Source organism: Struthio camelus, chromosome 2 (genome assembly GCF_040807025.1).
Source record: "Struthio camelus isolate bStrCam1 chromosome 2, bStrCam1.hap1, whole genome shotgun sequence".
Taxonomy (NCBI): Eukaryota; Metazoa; Chordata; class Aves; order Struthioniformes; family Struthionidae; genus Struthio; species Struthio camelus.
In genome coordinates this window covers 11,869,620-11,886,987 of record NC_090943.1, presented here as the reverse complement: position 1 = coordinate 11,886,987, position 17,368 = coordinate 11,869,620, and the positions used below count along the sequence as shown (strand labels likewise).

Sequence of the window (17,368 nt, the reverse complement as noted above, 5' to 3'; positions counted from 1 at the left end):
TCGCTCACTTGTCTGCTCATTTAAAACTTCTGATATACTCTTTTAAATCCAGATTAAAGTTAGTTATTTAAACCACACCAGGGTTTAACCCAATCCATTCATCTGAGATCATGGGGAGCTTGTCAACTGATATAAGATGCCACCCTAAAAGAGCTGTGACAATTTGGAGTATTTAAGAATGTGCTCTCTAAACTAAAGGGGGATAAGTATGTTGCCTTATGAAGTCAGCTGATGAGATCACCTTGCTACTTTAGATAAGCTCTTTAAGAGAGACGGAGTGATGTTTCTTTGCTTGAAACATAGAAAGATTGGGGATTTTCAGGACTTGATTAAGGAAGGCCTTGAGCAACCTTAGTTTAACTATGGAGTCAGGCCTGCTTGGAGCAGCTTGGACTACATGAGCTCCAGAGGTCATTTCCAACCTGCTTCTTTCTATGATCACAAAGGAATAGAAAAAACAGTAAGGGACATTTCTGTCGTCTTCAATCTAGAGAAAGGTAATTTATTCTTTACATATAAATACATATCTTTCTTATGTCTAACTATGAGTTGACTATTTGAGAGCCCTTGTAGATAACGCAAGTGAAAGCTTAACTTTCTACCAAAATTCACTAACTTATTTACTTTTAATAAAGACATTATTGATCTGCCACAGTTACTGAAATTACATCTGAATGACAATTTTTAAAGCGTGATCTTGACTAGAATACTGTATCACATACTTAGTCCAGCCACTATATTTTCTATTCATAGGAATATAATCACAAATTAATTAAATTAACTGTGGAGTTGAGATTCACAGCATAGTAGTATTAAAATTTGTGGTAAAGCGATTTGATACTTTTGTTTTTCATAAGATTTTGCAACATGCAAGCTGATGGTAACATTTTGATATGTTTTGGGGTTTTTACTTTGCAGCTCTATAAACTTTTTATAAACTACCACTTATGCAAAAGTTGAGTGGATTGCTGAGGAAATAAAACCAAAAAATAATACCCATTGAAGGGGCAATTATTAAAGATACTCATCTACAATCTGCAAAATTAACACATTTGACTATTGTCAAAAATCTTCTCTCTTCTAGAAAGTTCTGTGGCTCACGAGGCACAGAATAATTCCCCTTTTAGTAGGGGAACACAGACTTCATCAGAGTGCTGACAACCTTACTGCAGGCTCTCGCGTTGCGCCAACGTAAAGTCACACAGCATAAACGCCCTCTCCGAGTCCGTGAGTGATCCTGACAGAGCAGGGAAACGCGATTTGCCAAAGTAAGGACACGGGGATGCGCAGGGCCAGCAAGAGCAGCGCGGGGCGGGGCGGGGGGGTGTCCCGGTCTCTCGGACACACGGAGGGGGCCAGGCCCACAGCGGAGCCCCGAGAGCAACGGCCGCTCCCGGCACGATGCGCCGCCGGCTCAGGGAGCGCCCAGCGCCACGGCGGGGCCCTCGGGGCGGGGGGGAGGCGGCGGGCCGGTCCCTCCCGTCGGGCCGGGCCGGGCCGGGCCGCGCCGCGCCATCAGGTTCGCCCCGCTCCCCGGAGCCTCGGCCGCTGCGCCTCACCTTGTCGGTCTCCATGGCGGGGGCGGGCGGGGCGCTATGCGCGGGGTCCTCCGGACGCCATGTCCCTGCGCCGCCGCCGCCGCCTGGCGGCTGTCGCGTCCGGACTGCCTAGCAACAGGCGGCCAGGGCAGGCAGCCGCTCGGCCGAGCGATGGATCGGCTCCGGCCCCGCCCGGGCAAGGGGTGGGGGGGATGGCGCTACCGCAAGGGCTGGTGGGAGAGGAGCTGCGGGGTGGAGAGGTCAGTCGGTGGGTGGCGGCGGCAGGGCGGGAGGGTCCGGCTGCTCCCGGCGCTGCGGGGGCGGGGCGCGGCGCTGGCGGAGCCCCGCGGGGCTTCTCCAGTCGGGGGCGGGGCCCGCGCCCTCGCCCTCGCCCCGACACCCTTTAAGGCGCTGTTACTCTGCGGGTTCCCGCTGGCCGTGAGGGCCGCCGGTTCCTTTCGGGCAAACGAGCAGTCGTGGGCGATCGTTGCGGGGGGAAACAGGAAAATAAGGGGAAACAGGCCATAGATTCGCTCAGTCCGTTCTTGCTCGTCTGCCTTGTGCCCAGGTGTCAGGTAGAAGCGTGCGTAAAGAATACTGCAGAAATGAAAACGTTAATAGTATTCCCACGGTAACAAGTATCAGAGCTGTTTCGGCAGCAAAGAGCGAACAACCGTTGGCAGCTTCCCAAGCGCACGTGAAGCAAACGTGGGAGTGAGTGGTGCTATCCTGCGGGAAAGGAGTGTGCCATTTCCACGGCAAATACTTACAACATGTTAATGTGCTGTGCAATTTAAAAGACTGGGTGAAAATTCCTCCAGGCGCTTTAGGCTTGTTGCCTATTTTTTTCTATTTATTAGTAAAAGTAAGTTAATATTTGACTATAAAACAGGGGGAGCTATATTTACTGCTAATATTTGATACTAATGTTTGTAGAAAACTGACCAGTTGAGAAAAAAAGGTAATGGAGAAGGCATTTTTGCATTTGAGAAACAATCTTACTCCATTTAGTTCAACAGCAGTTGTATTACAACATAGAATAATATAAAAGTTGTCTCGCTGTCCAGAATATGAAGTATTTTTCTTTATCATCTAGCAGAAAAGCAAATGGAAATTAAGAAAGCAATTCAGGAGGAAAAAAAAACCCTTTTTTTAAGGAGAAACATAAAGTATAAGTTATCTTTAAGGGCTAAATTACATCTACCAAATATGAACATCTATGGATACTAAACTATTTATAAACATTCTTATTAATAATTAACCTGTCTTTGGCAAAGCAATAATAATCCATGAGCATTTTATCTTCTCCCTTGAACAAATAAAAATGCATTTATAAGCCATCTTGGATTAACTCAGCTTTTTAGCCAAGATAGTGAGAATGTTATAAATGCATGGAGCTAGCCATCTGCTTAGTAAAGGATACTCAACAGAAATGCAATCCTCCATATAGAGGCTGAAAGACAAAGACTACCTTCAGGTACTCTAATTTAACTGCATTTATTTTTAATAACAGTATAGCAAATGCATATAACTAACAAGTATGACAGCAATACTCAAGAGTGGACAGAACAAAAATAAATAATTTTTTCATATTCTGGTTCTACCATCCACCTCTTTAGAATATGTAATGCATATGTTTAGCGTATATTTGTTACACATCCAATAAATTTCAGTTTTTGCTTTTTATTCCGCTAGCAGAGTCTGTACCAACTTTATGGCAGAAGAAAAGCTACAGATATGGGAAGGCACCACTAAAGGGTTGGAAAAAAGTCTTCAAAGCTTAAAGCTAATGCTCAAACTGAAATTTAACTGCTGAATGAGAACACAAGTTGGAATATTACACCTATGGAATAACAGAACTAGAATTTACGCATCTTTAAATGCTTTTGCCATGTATTAAAATAAACTACAGTTTTCCATCCATATAGTGGAAAGAATGATTACATCAGTATTTCTGCTGTTTAAAAAAAAAAAAAAAAAGCTTTCACATCCATGTGAATACAGGCAATAAAATGACACGCTTCTATTGTATCACTAGAGGGCATAAAAGAATGCCCTAGCTTTTCTTAGAAAGAAAAGAATGTTGTAAACAAGGCTACTGGTAGCCTTGGAAATTTTGATAAGATTTTAATTTCTACAGTTTTTCTCTTGTCTGGCTTCATACACCTATCTTATTCTTCACCTGCACTTTTTTTGTCTGAAAAACAAAAATATAAAATAACTTAGCTTTTTGCAATCTGCAGTAATGGGCTATTTTCTGTCTTTGGATGTTCTTCTAATGCCACAAAAGAATATAGACTTTTCTCTGTTGCTGTATGGAATGATACACCACAGAAGTATGCCAGTAAATTATTGGAATTAAGAACCTTCATAGAGACGGCATGGTGACCCCACTCCATGCTTTAAAATGAAGATTCTTTTGTTACAGAGAAAATGAAAATCATTTTTTTGTGTGTGTGAAAGTAGAGACCCATTAGGGGTCTAGGCTTTTAAAGTGTCTTCTTCCTTGTTTTTTTTAAAACAAATTTCCTTAAGTCTTATCAACACGAGACAAAAAATACTGTTATCAGTATACTGTTTGTGCATTAATGATCTGTGGCAAAGTGTTCAAAATGTTTATGGTGATCAGATTTTCAGGTTCATACATAGAAACAGCAAAAATGAGGGTCTCTGAAGTGAACTGTGTTAAAATACATACTTTTAAACTACATTTATAGGCAAATAACAGGTATTCTATGTGCCTCTAATTTTGAACAGTAACTTACAAGAATCCCATCAGGAAAAAAAGAACACATTCTAATGGACAGTATTTTTGTATGCAGGAGCAATAAATAGTCGAGCATCTTAATCATAAGGGAACAGTAAAACTGAAGCCAGGTTGGGTAATACCCAATAAGACATGGTTTTGTTCCAAACAACAGTATCTCTGTATAGAGTCCTCAGATTCGTAATTGTGCTGTATATTAGATCATCTGAAGCAGGCAGAGAAGTGTTTCTGTTTAAGAATGTTGGTTGAGACATTTGGATTGAATCAAACTCATCATGAGAACTTGCTAGGATGAGACTGCACATAAATTATGTTCCCATTCATAGTTCCAAAGTTTCAGAAAACTTCCATCTGAGTAAACATTCAGATGTTTCTATGCAGTGGTTAAAGGTTTCTACTTACTTTAAAAACTGTAAAGAGAAGCTGCAGACTAAAATAATGCTGTTAAGTAATATAAGGTATAATATCAAATACTGTTTTCAGGAAGATTAACTGTTACTGAAAGCAGTCAAGAAGCAACAATTAAATAAAAACTGCTTCCAGAACATGTTTTTTGTGTGGAATCCACCAAGTCAGGCAATCCTAAGGTTCTTTTTAACCATATAAAGTGATTTTTACCAATTTTTCTCAACCTCAATTCAAAAAAAAATATATAAATCAATCAGATTTTTTGGGATGTGAAGGATAGTATTGGTACTTACTGAAAAAAAGGCATAATGGCAGACTACTGTGATACAAAATAAAAAGCAACATAATAAGACAGTACCTTCAATCTAGTGGAAACTATTGAATTTGAAAAAGCAGAAAGGAATCCTATACAAAAAGGAAAGAAACAGATATAGCTAGGAGTACATATAAAAGAATACTGCAAGCAAATCAGCTTTCAATTAAAAAGATTGTCACAGAAAAGAATGTCACATTTTGCAAGTACGAGAAAAGAAAAAGATCCTATTACTTCATTCTTCAACTTTTAAAAAAGTATCAGTGAAAATTCCAAGAGTACAACAGGCCTACCTAGCAGGTTATGAAAAGAAATGAATATGTGATATCCAAATAAGGTAAATATAGTCAGCTTTGTAGCTGATACAATTCACTGTAAGATACTTAAGGAAAAGCTAGAGTAACCTCTGTGCTGTATCTTCAAGAGTTCTTGAAGCACTGAAAAAGACTGCAGTCTTAGGCATTAAAAAATAGAAGGATCAAGAAATAAGTGATTTAGTTTAACAAATCCAAAAACCTGAAGCAAATTATTAAACAATTTATTAGCACCAACCAAGTAAGAATGATGCTAAAAAAAACAAATGACTTGTGTTTATCAGGAATATTGTATCAAAGGCTCTAATAGAGTAACTGACCCTAATTTATCCCCCAGCAACAGAGTTTATATCTTGATTTTAACAAGCTTCTTTTGTCCCTGTAATGAATAACATGCTAATTGCAGTTTTTTAATCAAAATAGTGCATGGGGCCAAGTCAGTTCTCTACAGAAGTTCTAAGAAGTCAGAGCTAATCTCTTTATCAGAACTTTCTAATGAAATTACAGATAAATGTATCTAATGTTACAAGATCCTGCTTCTGTTTTCCCATTTGATTGGCACCGTATCACCCTCCTATAGTTCAGATTAATCCAACTCCTCTATCAAATAATTACATTACTCTGCCCAGGATCAATGCTAGGCTATCAGGCCTACAATTATGTGTTAGTCATGTTAAACGCAATCGCAAGATACACTTTTTTCTAATGTGTACCTCCAATGTATTGACTGCAGTTCTACTAGTTCTATATCCTGCTCGTTTGCAGAATGCAGACCTAGACATAAAGGACAGTAGAAGAAGATGCAGCATATGGTGAATTGTTAGTTGGCAAAGGTCATGTTAGTTCCATCACTTTTTTTTTCTCCTGTTTTGAATTTTCACTTTGATTTGTGGTACAGTTATATTCTGTTTCCAATAATGAAGCCAGACAGGGAAGTAAAAAGAGGCAAGGGAATTCAAGATTTGGAACTCAGGTCTTGAAACAATGAGAAAATAGTTACAGTATTGTAACAGAGAGAGGTAACAATATGGAGGTTTGTACTAGGTGCTTCTGAACCTCAGGAGTGGGGAGTTCCTGCCGTAGAAAGTCTTTATAAGCAAAACAATTTTTTGGAAGAGGAATAAAATAAATGCAAAAGAATAAATACATTTAATATCGTTTGGTGTTATTGGTATCCAAATGGATAGGGTCACAGAGTTACAGTTTTATCCTGATGAGGACTACTCTGGTGTTTCTAGAAAAGTCTTTTTGGCTGGGTGGCTGCTACATAGATCCAGAGATAGCTTGATAACCCCAGGTTAAGGTGACAAGCTTTTATAGGCCCTTCAGGCCTCCCATTGTTACAGTCTTGTATTTTGAATTCTGTAGAAGTAGAGGTCCAGGTAAGTTTAGAGTCACTTTCAAAGGCTGGATACACTGTAGTTGTAAAGGGCAGAGAGAGAATTTGGCAAGGTGATACAACACCACAGCATGCAGTCTTTGGGAGCGGGATTGTTTTTTTCAAATCTGCTGTGTGGCAGTGGGCAAATGAGTTTTTCTTTTGTGGTATTTTCTTTCTGACTTTCCATTTCTCTGGATTATTGAGATGAGGTTTCTTTCATTTCCAAAATAAATGAAGTGTATGAAGCTCTCCTATTTGTCTGTTTGTAAGTTTTTTCGTAACTTTTCTGCCTGTAGGCTACATTTGTTCCCCCCCCTTTCCCCACCTGCAAATGCTAGTCTCATAAAGTCCTACCCATTTTGTGAAAATTAACAAGTGAACAGAGGAGAAAGTGCCCTGACTCACTCCCACTGAATGAAAGACTGCAGGTTGGCCATTTAGAAAGACAAAAGAAAAAAAAAAGTAACTTTAATCAGCAAGTGTGTACCAGCAAACTGATTATCAAACAACTAAGGACTGGCAACAGCTGTCCCTTCCCAAACTAGTGGTTACGTTAGAGTTATTACAGAGATAAGAAAACATTAGGAGGGAAGATGTGGGAAGCAGGTGTTGTTGTAATACGAGGGTACAGGGCACAAACCTGTAGGAAATCAGGCTTTATTCACAGATCAGGGCTCGTGTAACCTCAGGAACTGAGTTCATTCCTGCGTGCTCCTGCTCCGGGTGCGCGTAATGGAGTCCTCGGTCTTGGGAGCCACCCTGGCTTCTCCTCTGTACGAACGAGATGACAGAGGAGGCAGCTTTATCTGCGGATGCAAGGGACAGCGTCAGGAAACAGCTGTAGCAGCGAAGAAGCGCGGAGACCAGCCTCTGGCTCCTCTGAAGCCATTTACCAGCCGGTCCTTCAACATCCCTCAGCAGCGAACAAAGGAAAACACGAAGCTCGTTACTTCAGGGTGTTAACAGGTGGCAGCGCTTCAACCACTAGCCCCCCGGAGGCCGTCTCTCCTCCCTCCTGCGGCCCCCCGAGCCGCGCTCCCTCTCGGGGCGACGAGCGGGCGGCCGTTGGCAGGCGGCCGTTGGGCGGGCGGGCGGCCGCGCGGGGGGAGGGGCCGCGCGTGAGGCGCGCGGGGCGGCCCGCCCCCCCCCCCGCGCAGGGCGGACCGCCCCCCCCCCCGCGCAGGGCGGACCTGGCGCTGGAGGGGACGAGGGCGAGCAACGCGTCCCCCGCCTCGCCGGGGCAGGGGAGGCGCCTCCTGGCGGCGGAGCCTCGTCTCCTCCCGCCGGCGCCGCAGCGGTTTGGGCCGGGCTGGGCCGGGCCGAACCCAACCCGGAAGCGGGCGGCGGCGGCTGGTGTCGGTGCGCGGCGAGCGGGGCCGGGCGCAGGATGCGAGGCGCCGCTGCCGCCCTGCCCCCCTGCCCGCTCGCAGCCAGCGCCCGAGGAGGAGGAGCAGCAGCAGCAGCAGCCGCGGGCGGAGCGGCAGCAGTTGTAGGAGCCGCCGCCGCTGCGAGAGCATGAGCGGGTCCGCGGCTAAGCAGCCCCCCGGCGCGGGGTCCGCCGGGGATCCCGCCGCCGCCGGAGCCGCCGCGCCGCCGCCGGAGCCGCCGCCGCCGCCGCCGCTGCTGAGCGTGGACGTGACGGGCTTAGTGTCGCAGTTCGCCAGGAGCTTCGTGCTGATCTTCCCCGTGTACGTGCTGGGCTACCTGGGGCTGAGCTTCAGCTGGGTCCTCATCGCCTTGTGCGGGCTCTTCTGGATCCGCCGGCACCGCGGCGGCAAGACCTCCCGCCTGGGCCGGGCGCTCGCCTTCCTGGAGGACGAGGAGGAGGCGGTGCGGCTCAGCGTCTCCTCCGCAGAGCTGCCTGCGTGGGTGAGTGGCCGACAGCCGTGGGCGCTTCCGAGGGAGCGCGGCCGCCGGGCCGGGCCGGGCCTGTCACCTCGGCGGGACGTGGGCGACGCCCGCCCCGCCGCGGCCCGGGGCGAGGCGCGCTGCAGGCCCCGGCCCCAGCGCCGGCCTGGCGGCAGGGAGGGCGCTGCGGAGATGCCGCCTCCGGGCTGCTTGTCCCGGGCGGCCAGGCTCGTTGGTGGCTCGGCGTCCTGCGGCAGCGGGGCCGAGGGACCACCCTGCCGCCGCTGTGTGGGGCCGGCTGCCCCCGCGGCCCGGCCCGGCCCGGCCCGGCTGGGTTCGGCCCGGCCGCCGCCAGGGCGCTTCCAGCCGGTCCGTTACCGGCGGCGGCGGCGGCCGCGGAGCGTTCAACCTGGCGCGGCCGGGGCTCCCCGGGGAAACAAACTTTGCCTTAGGGCTTGTTGTTTTTTCTTTCTCGATCCCCTCTCCTCCTCTTCTTCTTCTTCCTTTTTTTTTTTTTTTCCTCCCTTCTTAGATGTCAGTGACGCACATGTCTTGCACGTTAGTGAGGTCTCTACGGCGTGCGGGTCTCACGAGTTAGGCAAAAACACCTTAAAAAGCCGAGAGTAGCGTCCTACAAAATCTGTATCTTAACGGTTTGGCGGTCTTAAATAATGTGTTCCCTACTAGGGGTTGATACAGAAATGCTATTGAATTGATTGATATACGAGAAATGGTATTTTTGGCTGATTACAGGGTGGTGATGTGAGGACGAAGGGAGAGAGGTTTGGGTGGCCTTGTGCCTTGCTAGAGTTGGTTTTAAAAGGCTTTCTTGAAAGTGGAAACTTCACTGGAAAGTTTCAGTATTTCTGAAAGTAAATAATGTAAAATAAAAAGAATAAAGTTAAAAGGTAGAAGTCTTTAGTGCTGTCATCTTTTTAGCTGAAACTCAAAGTTCAGTACGTCTAAGCCATTTTTGCTTTGGTTCATCCTCTGTGCAGAGCTTGCTGTTATCTCGGTTTCCATACGTGAAGTCTGGAGGATTTCTGCTAAATCTAGCCATGTAATTCCTTCCTTGGCTGCTCTCTGCTCCTCAGTAATAGCCATCCACGTCTCTGTTAAATGTTCTTTACAGTGGCTGTGTGTCAAGCCGTTTTGTGATGATGGTAAAGTCCAGGTAACTTATTCTGATGTGATCAAATTCTTGTATCTATTGTGAACTATCTGTACTCTAATAATAAAATCATGTTAAATTCAGACATCTCGAGAGAAGATAGGGTGTAGGTGTGAAATGGTGGAATTGTAATTCTATTTCTTTATGTCTTTACCCAACTTTTAGTGTAAGATCATGGTAAACTGGGGACTGTGCCTTAAAAGAGATAAGGGAGAGATAAGATGAGCTGCTTGCTGCTTGAAGCTGAGATGGGAGTTTTTAAAAACTTAGCTTATAGCTCTTACATATGATTTTCCTTGATGGTCTGTTTTTGTGCTTTTAAAGTGAAATAATTGCACCTAGATTTCCTGTGGAAGATAGTTACTGGCACATAGATGCTGTATACTAAGTACTATTACTCAAACTTAGTGCTGTTTGTAAACTTTGTTTTATATCATGTTTTGTTACCTCTGATAAAATGACAACGCTTTTTGCATGGAGCTGTCCAGATACCTAGAGATTTAGAAATGGGCCTCTTGACTTCAGTATACACTGTCGTAGGCTAAAATTTAGAGAGATGAATGAATGATGACTGCAAATGCCTGCATATCATATGGTTTTACAAGGAAGCAACCTTTCGGTGTCCAGGGTTTCCCCCCAAAGTGTGACCTTTTTCTCTTGGCTGATGTATTGTAAATCACTGATTTTTTTTTTTTTTTCCTTCCTCTTAAATCATGGTCTTCAGTTTTAAATGTCGTGGTTCTTTTTCTTCAGGTGACATACATGTTGCACTCTGGAAGTACTGTGCTTCCAAATAAATGTAGTTTCTTGAAGAAATGCAGTCTAGAAAAAGTATATATTTTGAGAACTGAAGATCTGCTTACTTGTATCAAAAGTAGTAATTAATGTTTGTTGTCACATTAATTCAAAATAAGCTTTATGCGAATCTTTTTCCTGTTTCTGTAGCTTGTCTTGGAAAACTGCTATTCTCTTTCCTTATGCTTTATATATCTTATTATATCTTACACTGATTATATCCAGTATCAGATATAATATTACTGCGCCCAGATCAGAGCTACTGGACAGTATGTGGAGTCTTAACATCTCTATATTATGAATAGATATCCATTTTCTCCATCTCACTCTGAATTCCAAGCTGCAGTGCACTCCTTTGGTTTCCGGCCATGGAAATAAACTTCTAACTGCAAATGACTAGGGTAGGACAGTGCTGGGTTTAAATACAGGACACTTTCTAGTGTTGTAGGACCGAATCTTACACGTTACATGGGATGTAACAAACCATTTTTTCAAGTATAGTTATCTAAGGCAAATAACTGTTTGGAATATGTTTTTATTGCTGTTAGGAGGGAAAAAAAAAAAAAAACTTATGTACTCTTCCCTTCCCCTTCCCCACTTGGGATAGGTTGCTTTTTTAGTGATTCATGTTAAGTACTGAGTAATATTTCACAGAGTTTATTTTTTAGAAAGCAGTTATAATAGGAGTAATGAATTTAGATCTCTGTGCTGAGAATACGCTAAGCTGTGATTTGGAAGTAATACTATTGTGCTATCACACTACAGTTCGTGATGTTAATTATTAGATTTCTAAATTAGTTTTACTTCTTCCAGAACGATGTGGTTATGCAGTAGGAATATTCTGTTCTGTACGTGTGAAGTGAATTAGTTCAACACTAACATGAGTGGTGTTTTTTAAAATTTCAACACTGAATTATTTAGAAGAGATATGTATGTGTTAAAAGATCATAAGCCAGTATATGAAAAAATATTTTCTTCATTCCCTTATAAATCTGACACCTCAATCTCCTGTCTTCTGTTTTTAAACGCTGAAAGAAGCATTTTTCCTTCTCTGTCCCTTGCATTTCATTTAATTGATTTGGAAATATTTCATTTGCTCTTAAAAGAATAAGATGTGCTAAAAGGTAGTTATTACTTTGCTGCATGTTCAGAAGCTGTCGCTTGGTTTTATTGGGGAGGGAGGAGAGGAGTGGGTGCTTTTCCAAGTCCTATAAAACCAGGCAGCAGAATTTAAAATGAGAAAAAGATTGGGATCAAAATGGTCTTTATATAAAGTCAACATTTCCCCTTTCCTAGCAGTATTTTTATATTGATATAGGTATTTTAAACTGGAATAAATGTATTTAAAATGGAAGCATACATGAAGAAAGAAGTAATTTGAGGGTAGAAAGTAGGAAACTATGACTTTTGAAATCCATTCTTAAAGGCTAAGTATCGTATCTTGCCTTATATTTTTAAAGCAGTCATGGAATTTCATAATCTAAGTGGTAACAAATTTACTATTGCTACATGCTATCTTGGAACAACCAAACTAAAGTTATCTAATAGTGTCATGGTAGGGGTTTGCTGATTGTTTACTGTAACTGTCTTAAGATATGCAAAGTTCCCTTTGGCAACTTTCCATAAGCAGAACTTTAACTTCTGTTTTATTCCACATACAGATAAAAATCCATACTGAAATTTTTCCCGGATTAGTTGTTAATTTGGCTTGGTACCAGGGGCTGTATCTGTGTGCAGTCTGTCAGCGATCAGCAGGAGACCAACATAAGAATCCATTATTTTAAAATGCGAACATTTGTCCTGAAACTGTTTGGACAATTTATTTGCGTCTCTAATGATGTATCACACAGAAACTGAAATATTATGTATCATTGTAGCAAAAGGAATGCCAAGTTACAATATTAATAGGAAATTTGTGATAGTATTTTGGGTCCTACATACCCACCTGATGTTATGCTCTAGTTTGGAGTGATGAGGTGGGTGCATTGAGTTGTTCTCTCATCTACTTTAGGTGAAAGGAAAAACCTGGCCTGAACTGAAATAGATGGCTAGATAGACTTGCCAGCTGTTTACAGTAGCATCATAAACCAATTTAAGTAGACAAATTTGATGCATCTTTTTTTTCTCTTGGTAAGCTGTATGCAGTTGTTATATACTGTGCTAGTATTGTGAATTACTGTTAAGTGTACAACACCACGCAGCTGTGGGGAAAAGATACTGATAATGTCAGCACGTACTATTTTTGTTAGATGCTAATGTATAGCTATAATAATAAAATAATTATTAACTCATATTTAGTTGAGTGATGTTACAGTGGCGCTATTTAGTAAAGTATGAGTTCTACAGCAGTTACACGTTTCTTAGTTGAACGTTGAACAAACTGACGGCGTTTAAGAGATGAAGAACCATTCTGAGTAAAAGTAGACTTCAGAGCATGTGATTGAAAAAGAAAACTGGTTTATAACTTTCAGTTGATTTGTAGTTAGTCTCAAGTCTTAGAGTAAAATGCCCATGTACGCTTTTTTCAAAACCTTTCATGAGTTCTGTCAAGTGATCCAGTTACATGGTTGGAGAAATGCAGATTTCCTTTTTCACTAGTGTTAAGAAGGTAGACCCAGTAGTGGAAGAAAAATGGTTAAGTAGGTCTAACTGTACTGAGTTATATTTGCAGAGTACAGAAGATTAAGGTGTTAGGCTCTTGCTTGGATTTGATGTGAAGACTTCTTAGTGCTGTAGAACTTGCTAACTGGATTTTAGATTGATTGTTCAAGACAGGAATCTCTAAACAAATCCCTACTTGTGGAAGTTAAGTATAATCTCAGTAAACCTCATAAACAAGTGGACCTCTGCAATACCATGTTTATTTTTCAATTGTCATAGTACAAAAAGATCTTTCTCTAAACTTTTAATAACACAGTGATTGAAGTAGAGGTTCATAATACCTTCAGTTGATGCTATTATTACTGTAGCTATCGGAATTTTAGCTGACTTTTTATACTACGTACTAAAACACAAAAAGGAAGGCTGTGAGACATTGCGATGAGTGTTCTGGTCCTTTCTCTAAATGTTACCTGAGCATGTTAGATCGAATTTACCAAGGAGTGATCTGTAAGAAAAATTACTTCAATGTATAGCTTCTTAATGCTAAGCTGGATCTAATCAGTTGATACTGTTAGTATTGCAGATGGCCATATACTCTGGGCTGCCAGCCTGCATCTGGAAGGTATGAAAGGGTATGAGTAAGAACAGAATAATAACTTGTGCTTATTTAACAACTGAACTCCACTTTCCTTCTTCTACCTGATGCAATTTTTTAAAAACTGCCTTCTGTACTAGGTGTTCCCAACTGTATATACATACATAGATGTATTGTATTTTTTTTCAAGGAAGAAATTGTTGTATGAGTCTCACTACCAGTAGCCTTCATGAAACTGTAATCTGGCTTCTTGTACTTAAAAAGGAACAAAGGTGACTTTTAAGAGAGACAGTGAATGGTGGTGATAGGAATGGAGAACTAGGAAAAAAAGGTATTCCTTTTTTGACAGTTGGTAGTATCTTACTGTGTTATTTTGAGAAGCAGGGAATTTGAGAAATTTAAAACTATGCTGAGAGGATGTCTGTCAAATGATACGTTCTCTGGCACACTGTGATTCATATGAAATTTTTTTTCAGAATCTTTATGTCAGAAAGTCATGTGATAGACTGATGTTTATGAATATGACCTTGAACTACTAAAAAAAATTAACTTGAAATTATTAGTTTGTTTCTTGAACGGAAGAATAGCACATCTATAATAGAGATTTTTTTTAATACAACAAATTGATACTGCATAGCTGTTGTTGAGGTTTGGGACTACTTTCAGCTCTATTCTTCAAACCTGCTGCTTTGAATAACTGAGTGAGACGTATATTAGATTTTTTTTAGAATTTTACTTTGATACTCAGGAAAAGTATCCAAAGTGTGTTTATTTCCTTGATCCCGTTTATTCAGTGGTTGAATATAGACTTCGAAGTAATGTGCAAAGGTTGATTTTTTCCCCCCCCCCCTCCCCGGTCCCCTTCCCCCTTAAAAGCCTGATTTCCTAAGGGAACAGAGTTTGTGTGATAGAGTTGCAGGAGATTTTTTTTTTTTAAAAACTTTCTTTTCAGCCTGCTAGTGTTGTTTATGTGCCTAATTAGTTTTTGAATGTAGGAGCAGGGCCAGCTTTAACTACATTTGAAAAAGTTAAAGTCCTAAGGATCTTGTCAGTAAAGACAGAAGCTTTCTTATGGGCAGTCTAAAGTAGCAGTAGACCTCTTCTACCTTTTCTACAAGATTCTTCTCACTCTAAATTATTACTGCTTTTTTTAAGAGAGTTAGCGCATTAGAGTGTAATTGGATACTCACTCTAAGTCAAAGATTTTTGACAGTTAGCATTGCACACAAACACACACATGATAGTTGACTGGGAAACAGGAAGACTCAGGGTTATTACCAAGAAAAAAATTATTTATAGATTATTATTTCTAGCTTCTAGTAATGAAAACCTGCTCTAGAAATTTTGACTATTTAAAACCCTTCTTTGGTGTCCTGTTCTTGTATTTCGGAATGAAAGAAGAGATGGGATTTTGTTGCTGGTAGGATAAAAAACTTTAAATTATTTGATTTATATTGCAGCTTATCTCCCATTTATCCAGCCATCACTAATTACAGCACAGAAGTTCTCTAATTTACTGCAATTGCCTCTAGCATAACTTGTATTGAGCTTTGCAGCGAGGACTGTATCTGTTCAACACCCGCACCTGAAGTCCGGAACAGACTCAGGATTCTTGAACTTCACCTTTTATATATAACAAAGGTATGTGAAACATCATTATAAAGCAAGTCTAATCTGGACTAGTTCTAGTTAATGGAGAATGAACTATTGCTATCAGTTAGTCTGTTCACTCGTGGCAGAAGTATGTATAACCTCGCTTGACAGTAATATCCTTTGTGATTTATTCTTTGTTCACCAGTTCTTACAGAAGTCAAAACTTGCGTTATAAAAGGAACATTTGTGAAATCAGAAGATATAGAAATTGGGAAGCACCAGAAGGAAAACAACTCTAAGTTGGATCCTTAGTTTCAAAAAGTACAAGCATATCTTTAATTACACCATCATCTTTCCTTACTTTCCCCAACAGAGGCCTTGCCTCATGCAGTGAGAAGCTGGGACTTCCTCAAAAAAGGAATTAAGACTGTGTAAGAAATGAGTGGTGTTCACATTCTCTCTTCTTTTGCTGCAGAATCGGAAAAGCATTTAGTGAATAGCAAATGGGACTCAAAACAGGTCCTGGGTCAGTTAGTGCTGTCCTAGAGAATGGCATACTCTGTCAAACATATCAAGCCGGCAACCAGCTTCCACCATGTATTTATTTTACACACTGTCACTTTTAGAAAATTCTTCATTTGGTTGTTTTATATTATTATCCATTCAACTTCCTAAATTTTACAGAACCGTCTCCTCTTTCCATCCTTTTTGCCTCAGCTTTTCAAGACAGTTTGTCTTGATTGCTTGTTCTTTAGCATAGTCCTGTATTTCTATTAGTCTCCATCTTTATGTTGTATATGAGGAGCAGTGTCCCATCTCCTGAATCCCATTGATATGATGTCTTCTGAGGGGAAGAGGCACTCCTCAGCTTTTAAAAATGCTGTTTGATTCCATCCGTGGCTTCCAGTTCTGATTCTAGTTTTTATTCCTATATAGTTTCTGCCAAGCTCCTGTACCAGTCTTTATTACACTGGTGGAGTTCTTATTCTCTTTGCAGTTTAAATGGTATAGCACGTAACAACATGTTTTTATTGTTGTTTTGTTCCATTCCTGTGATATTGAAGGTTAGAGGGGCAGTGAGAATTTTCAAGCTTCTTCTTGCTCATGGTTCCTAATTCATGAGGATGTATTTAAACAGCATCTCAAGTCTTACTTGTAGGCAAGAGCCTACTTTTTTTTTTTTTTTTTTTTGCATTCGTAGATGCTTATTGCTGAGAGAATCAAGTTTAGCAGTTAAATCAAAGGGACAATTCTGCAGTTTAAAAACAAAGTAAATTTGTGCTCCTGACAAAAAGAATGTTCTGCCTTTCTGACCTGCCTCTTTTGGTACCCACAACTGCATTTTCCCACTGTCCCCTTGTACCAGCACTGGCATTTACTTGGCCACCTAATCATAATTTTTTTGCCAAAAAAATTAGTGTTCAGCTGGATCAGGTCCTTGATTTAATTTACTGTGCGACCACACAAGCACTGGTACTTGCACAAGGGAATTTAGGGAAGCTCGTGGCCGGCTTTAAAGTAACACGGAATAATAGCCTGAGTGAAGAGTACTTTCTTAGAAACCCTGAGTAATTTGATCCAACTTCAAAGTTGGCCCTGTTTTTCAGCAGGTGATTGGGTCAGATGAGCTCTGGAGAGTCCCTTCCAACCTATATTATTCTGTGATTTTAGTTTTTGCTTTAAGCTATCATTTAAGTTAGCTTTCATTCTCCAAAAGTGGCTTACAAAGGATAAGAAACTTTTTCAGCATGAAATACCAGTATTTGCTTAGCTATTAAGTGTACTAACAAAAAAAAATAGGTGATGGCTATCTTTAGAGAAGTTTTTTGTGGGAGGTAGTAGGACTTTTTAAAAGTCATGCTGCTGCCTTTCAGCTAAATAGCTAGTATTAAAATTCTGTGCAGCAAACTGCTAAAACATACAACTTACCAAATGGAACTCCAGTTACATAAATAACCTTTCAAAGAGTGTTCCCTTATAGTGAGTCAGTGCAGTAAGTTTTTTCTGCTACATCCTGATATGACTATGAAATTCTCATCAGCAG

At 41.3% G+C, this 17,368-nt stretch overlaps 2 protein-coding genes across 6 annotated transcripts in view; one reads left to right on the top strand and one right to left on the bottom strand.

The window, feature by feature from the left end:
* Nucleotides 1–7,491, bottom strand: part of DYNC2I1 (dynein 2 intermediate chain 1) — a 37,671-nt gene extending 30,180 nt beyond the window's left edge. The window contains exon 1 of one of the 3 annotated variants that reach the window (XM_009683937.2): nucleotides 7,362–7,491. Coding sequence is in view for 2 of the 3 variants with exons in the window: in XM_068934291.1 (XP_068790392.1) it covers nucleotides 1,560–1,574 (15 nt within the window). In the remaining variant the exon portion in view is untranslated. Of the gene's footprint in view, nucleotides 1–1,559; nucleotides 1,729–7,361 lie in introns of those variants that run through there. The other 2 variants (XM_068934291.1, XM_068934292.1) reach the window with 2 other exon arrangements.
* Nucleotides 7,492–8,065: 574 nt separating this feature from the next.
* Nucleotides 8,066–17,368, top strand: part of ESYT2 (extended synaptotagmin 2) — a 92,669-nt gene continuing 83,366 nt past the window's right edge. For 2 of the 3 annotated variants that reach the window (XM_068934294.1, XM_068934293.1), the window contains exon 1: nucleotides 8,145–8,590. In XM_068934294.1, coding sequence (XP_068790395.1) covers nucleotides 8,237–8,590 — 354 coding nt within the window. In that variant the 5' untranslated portion in view covers nucleotides 8,145–8,236. Of the gene's footprint in view, nucleotides 8,591–17,368 lie in introns of all 3 variants that reach the window. The other variant, XM_068934295.1, reaches the window with a different exon arrangement.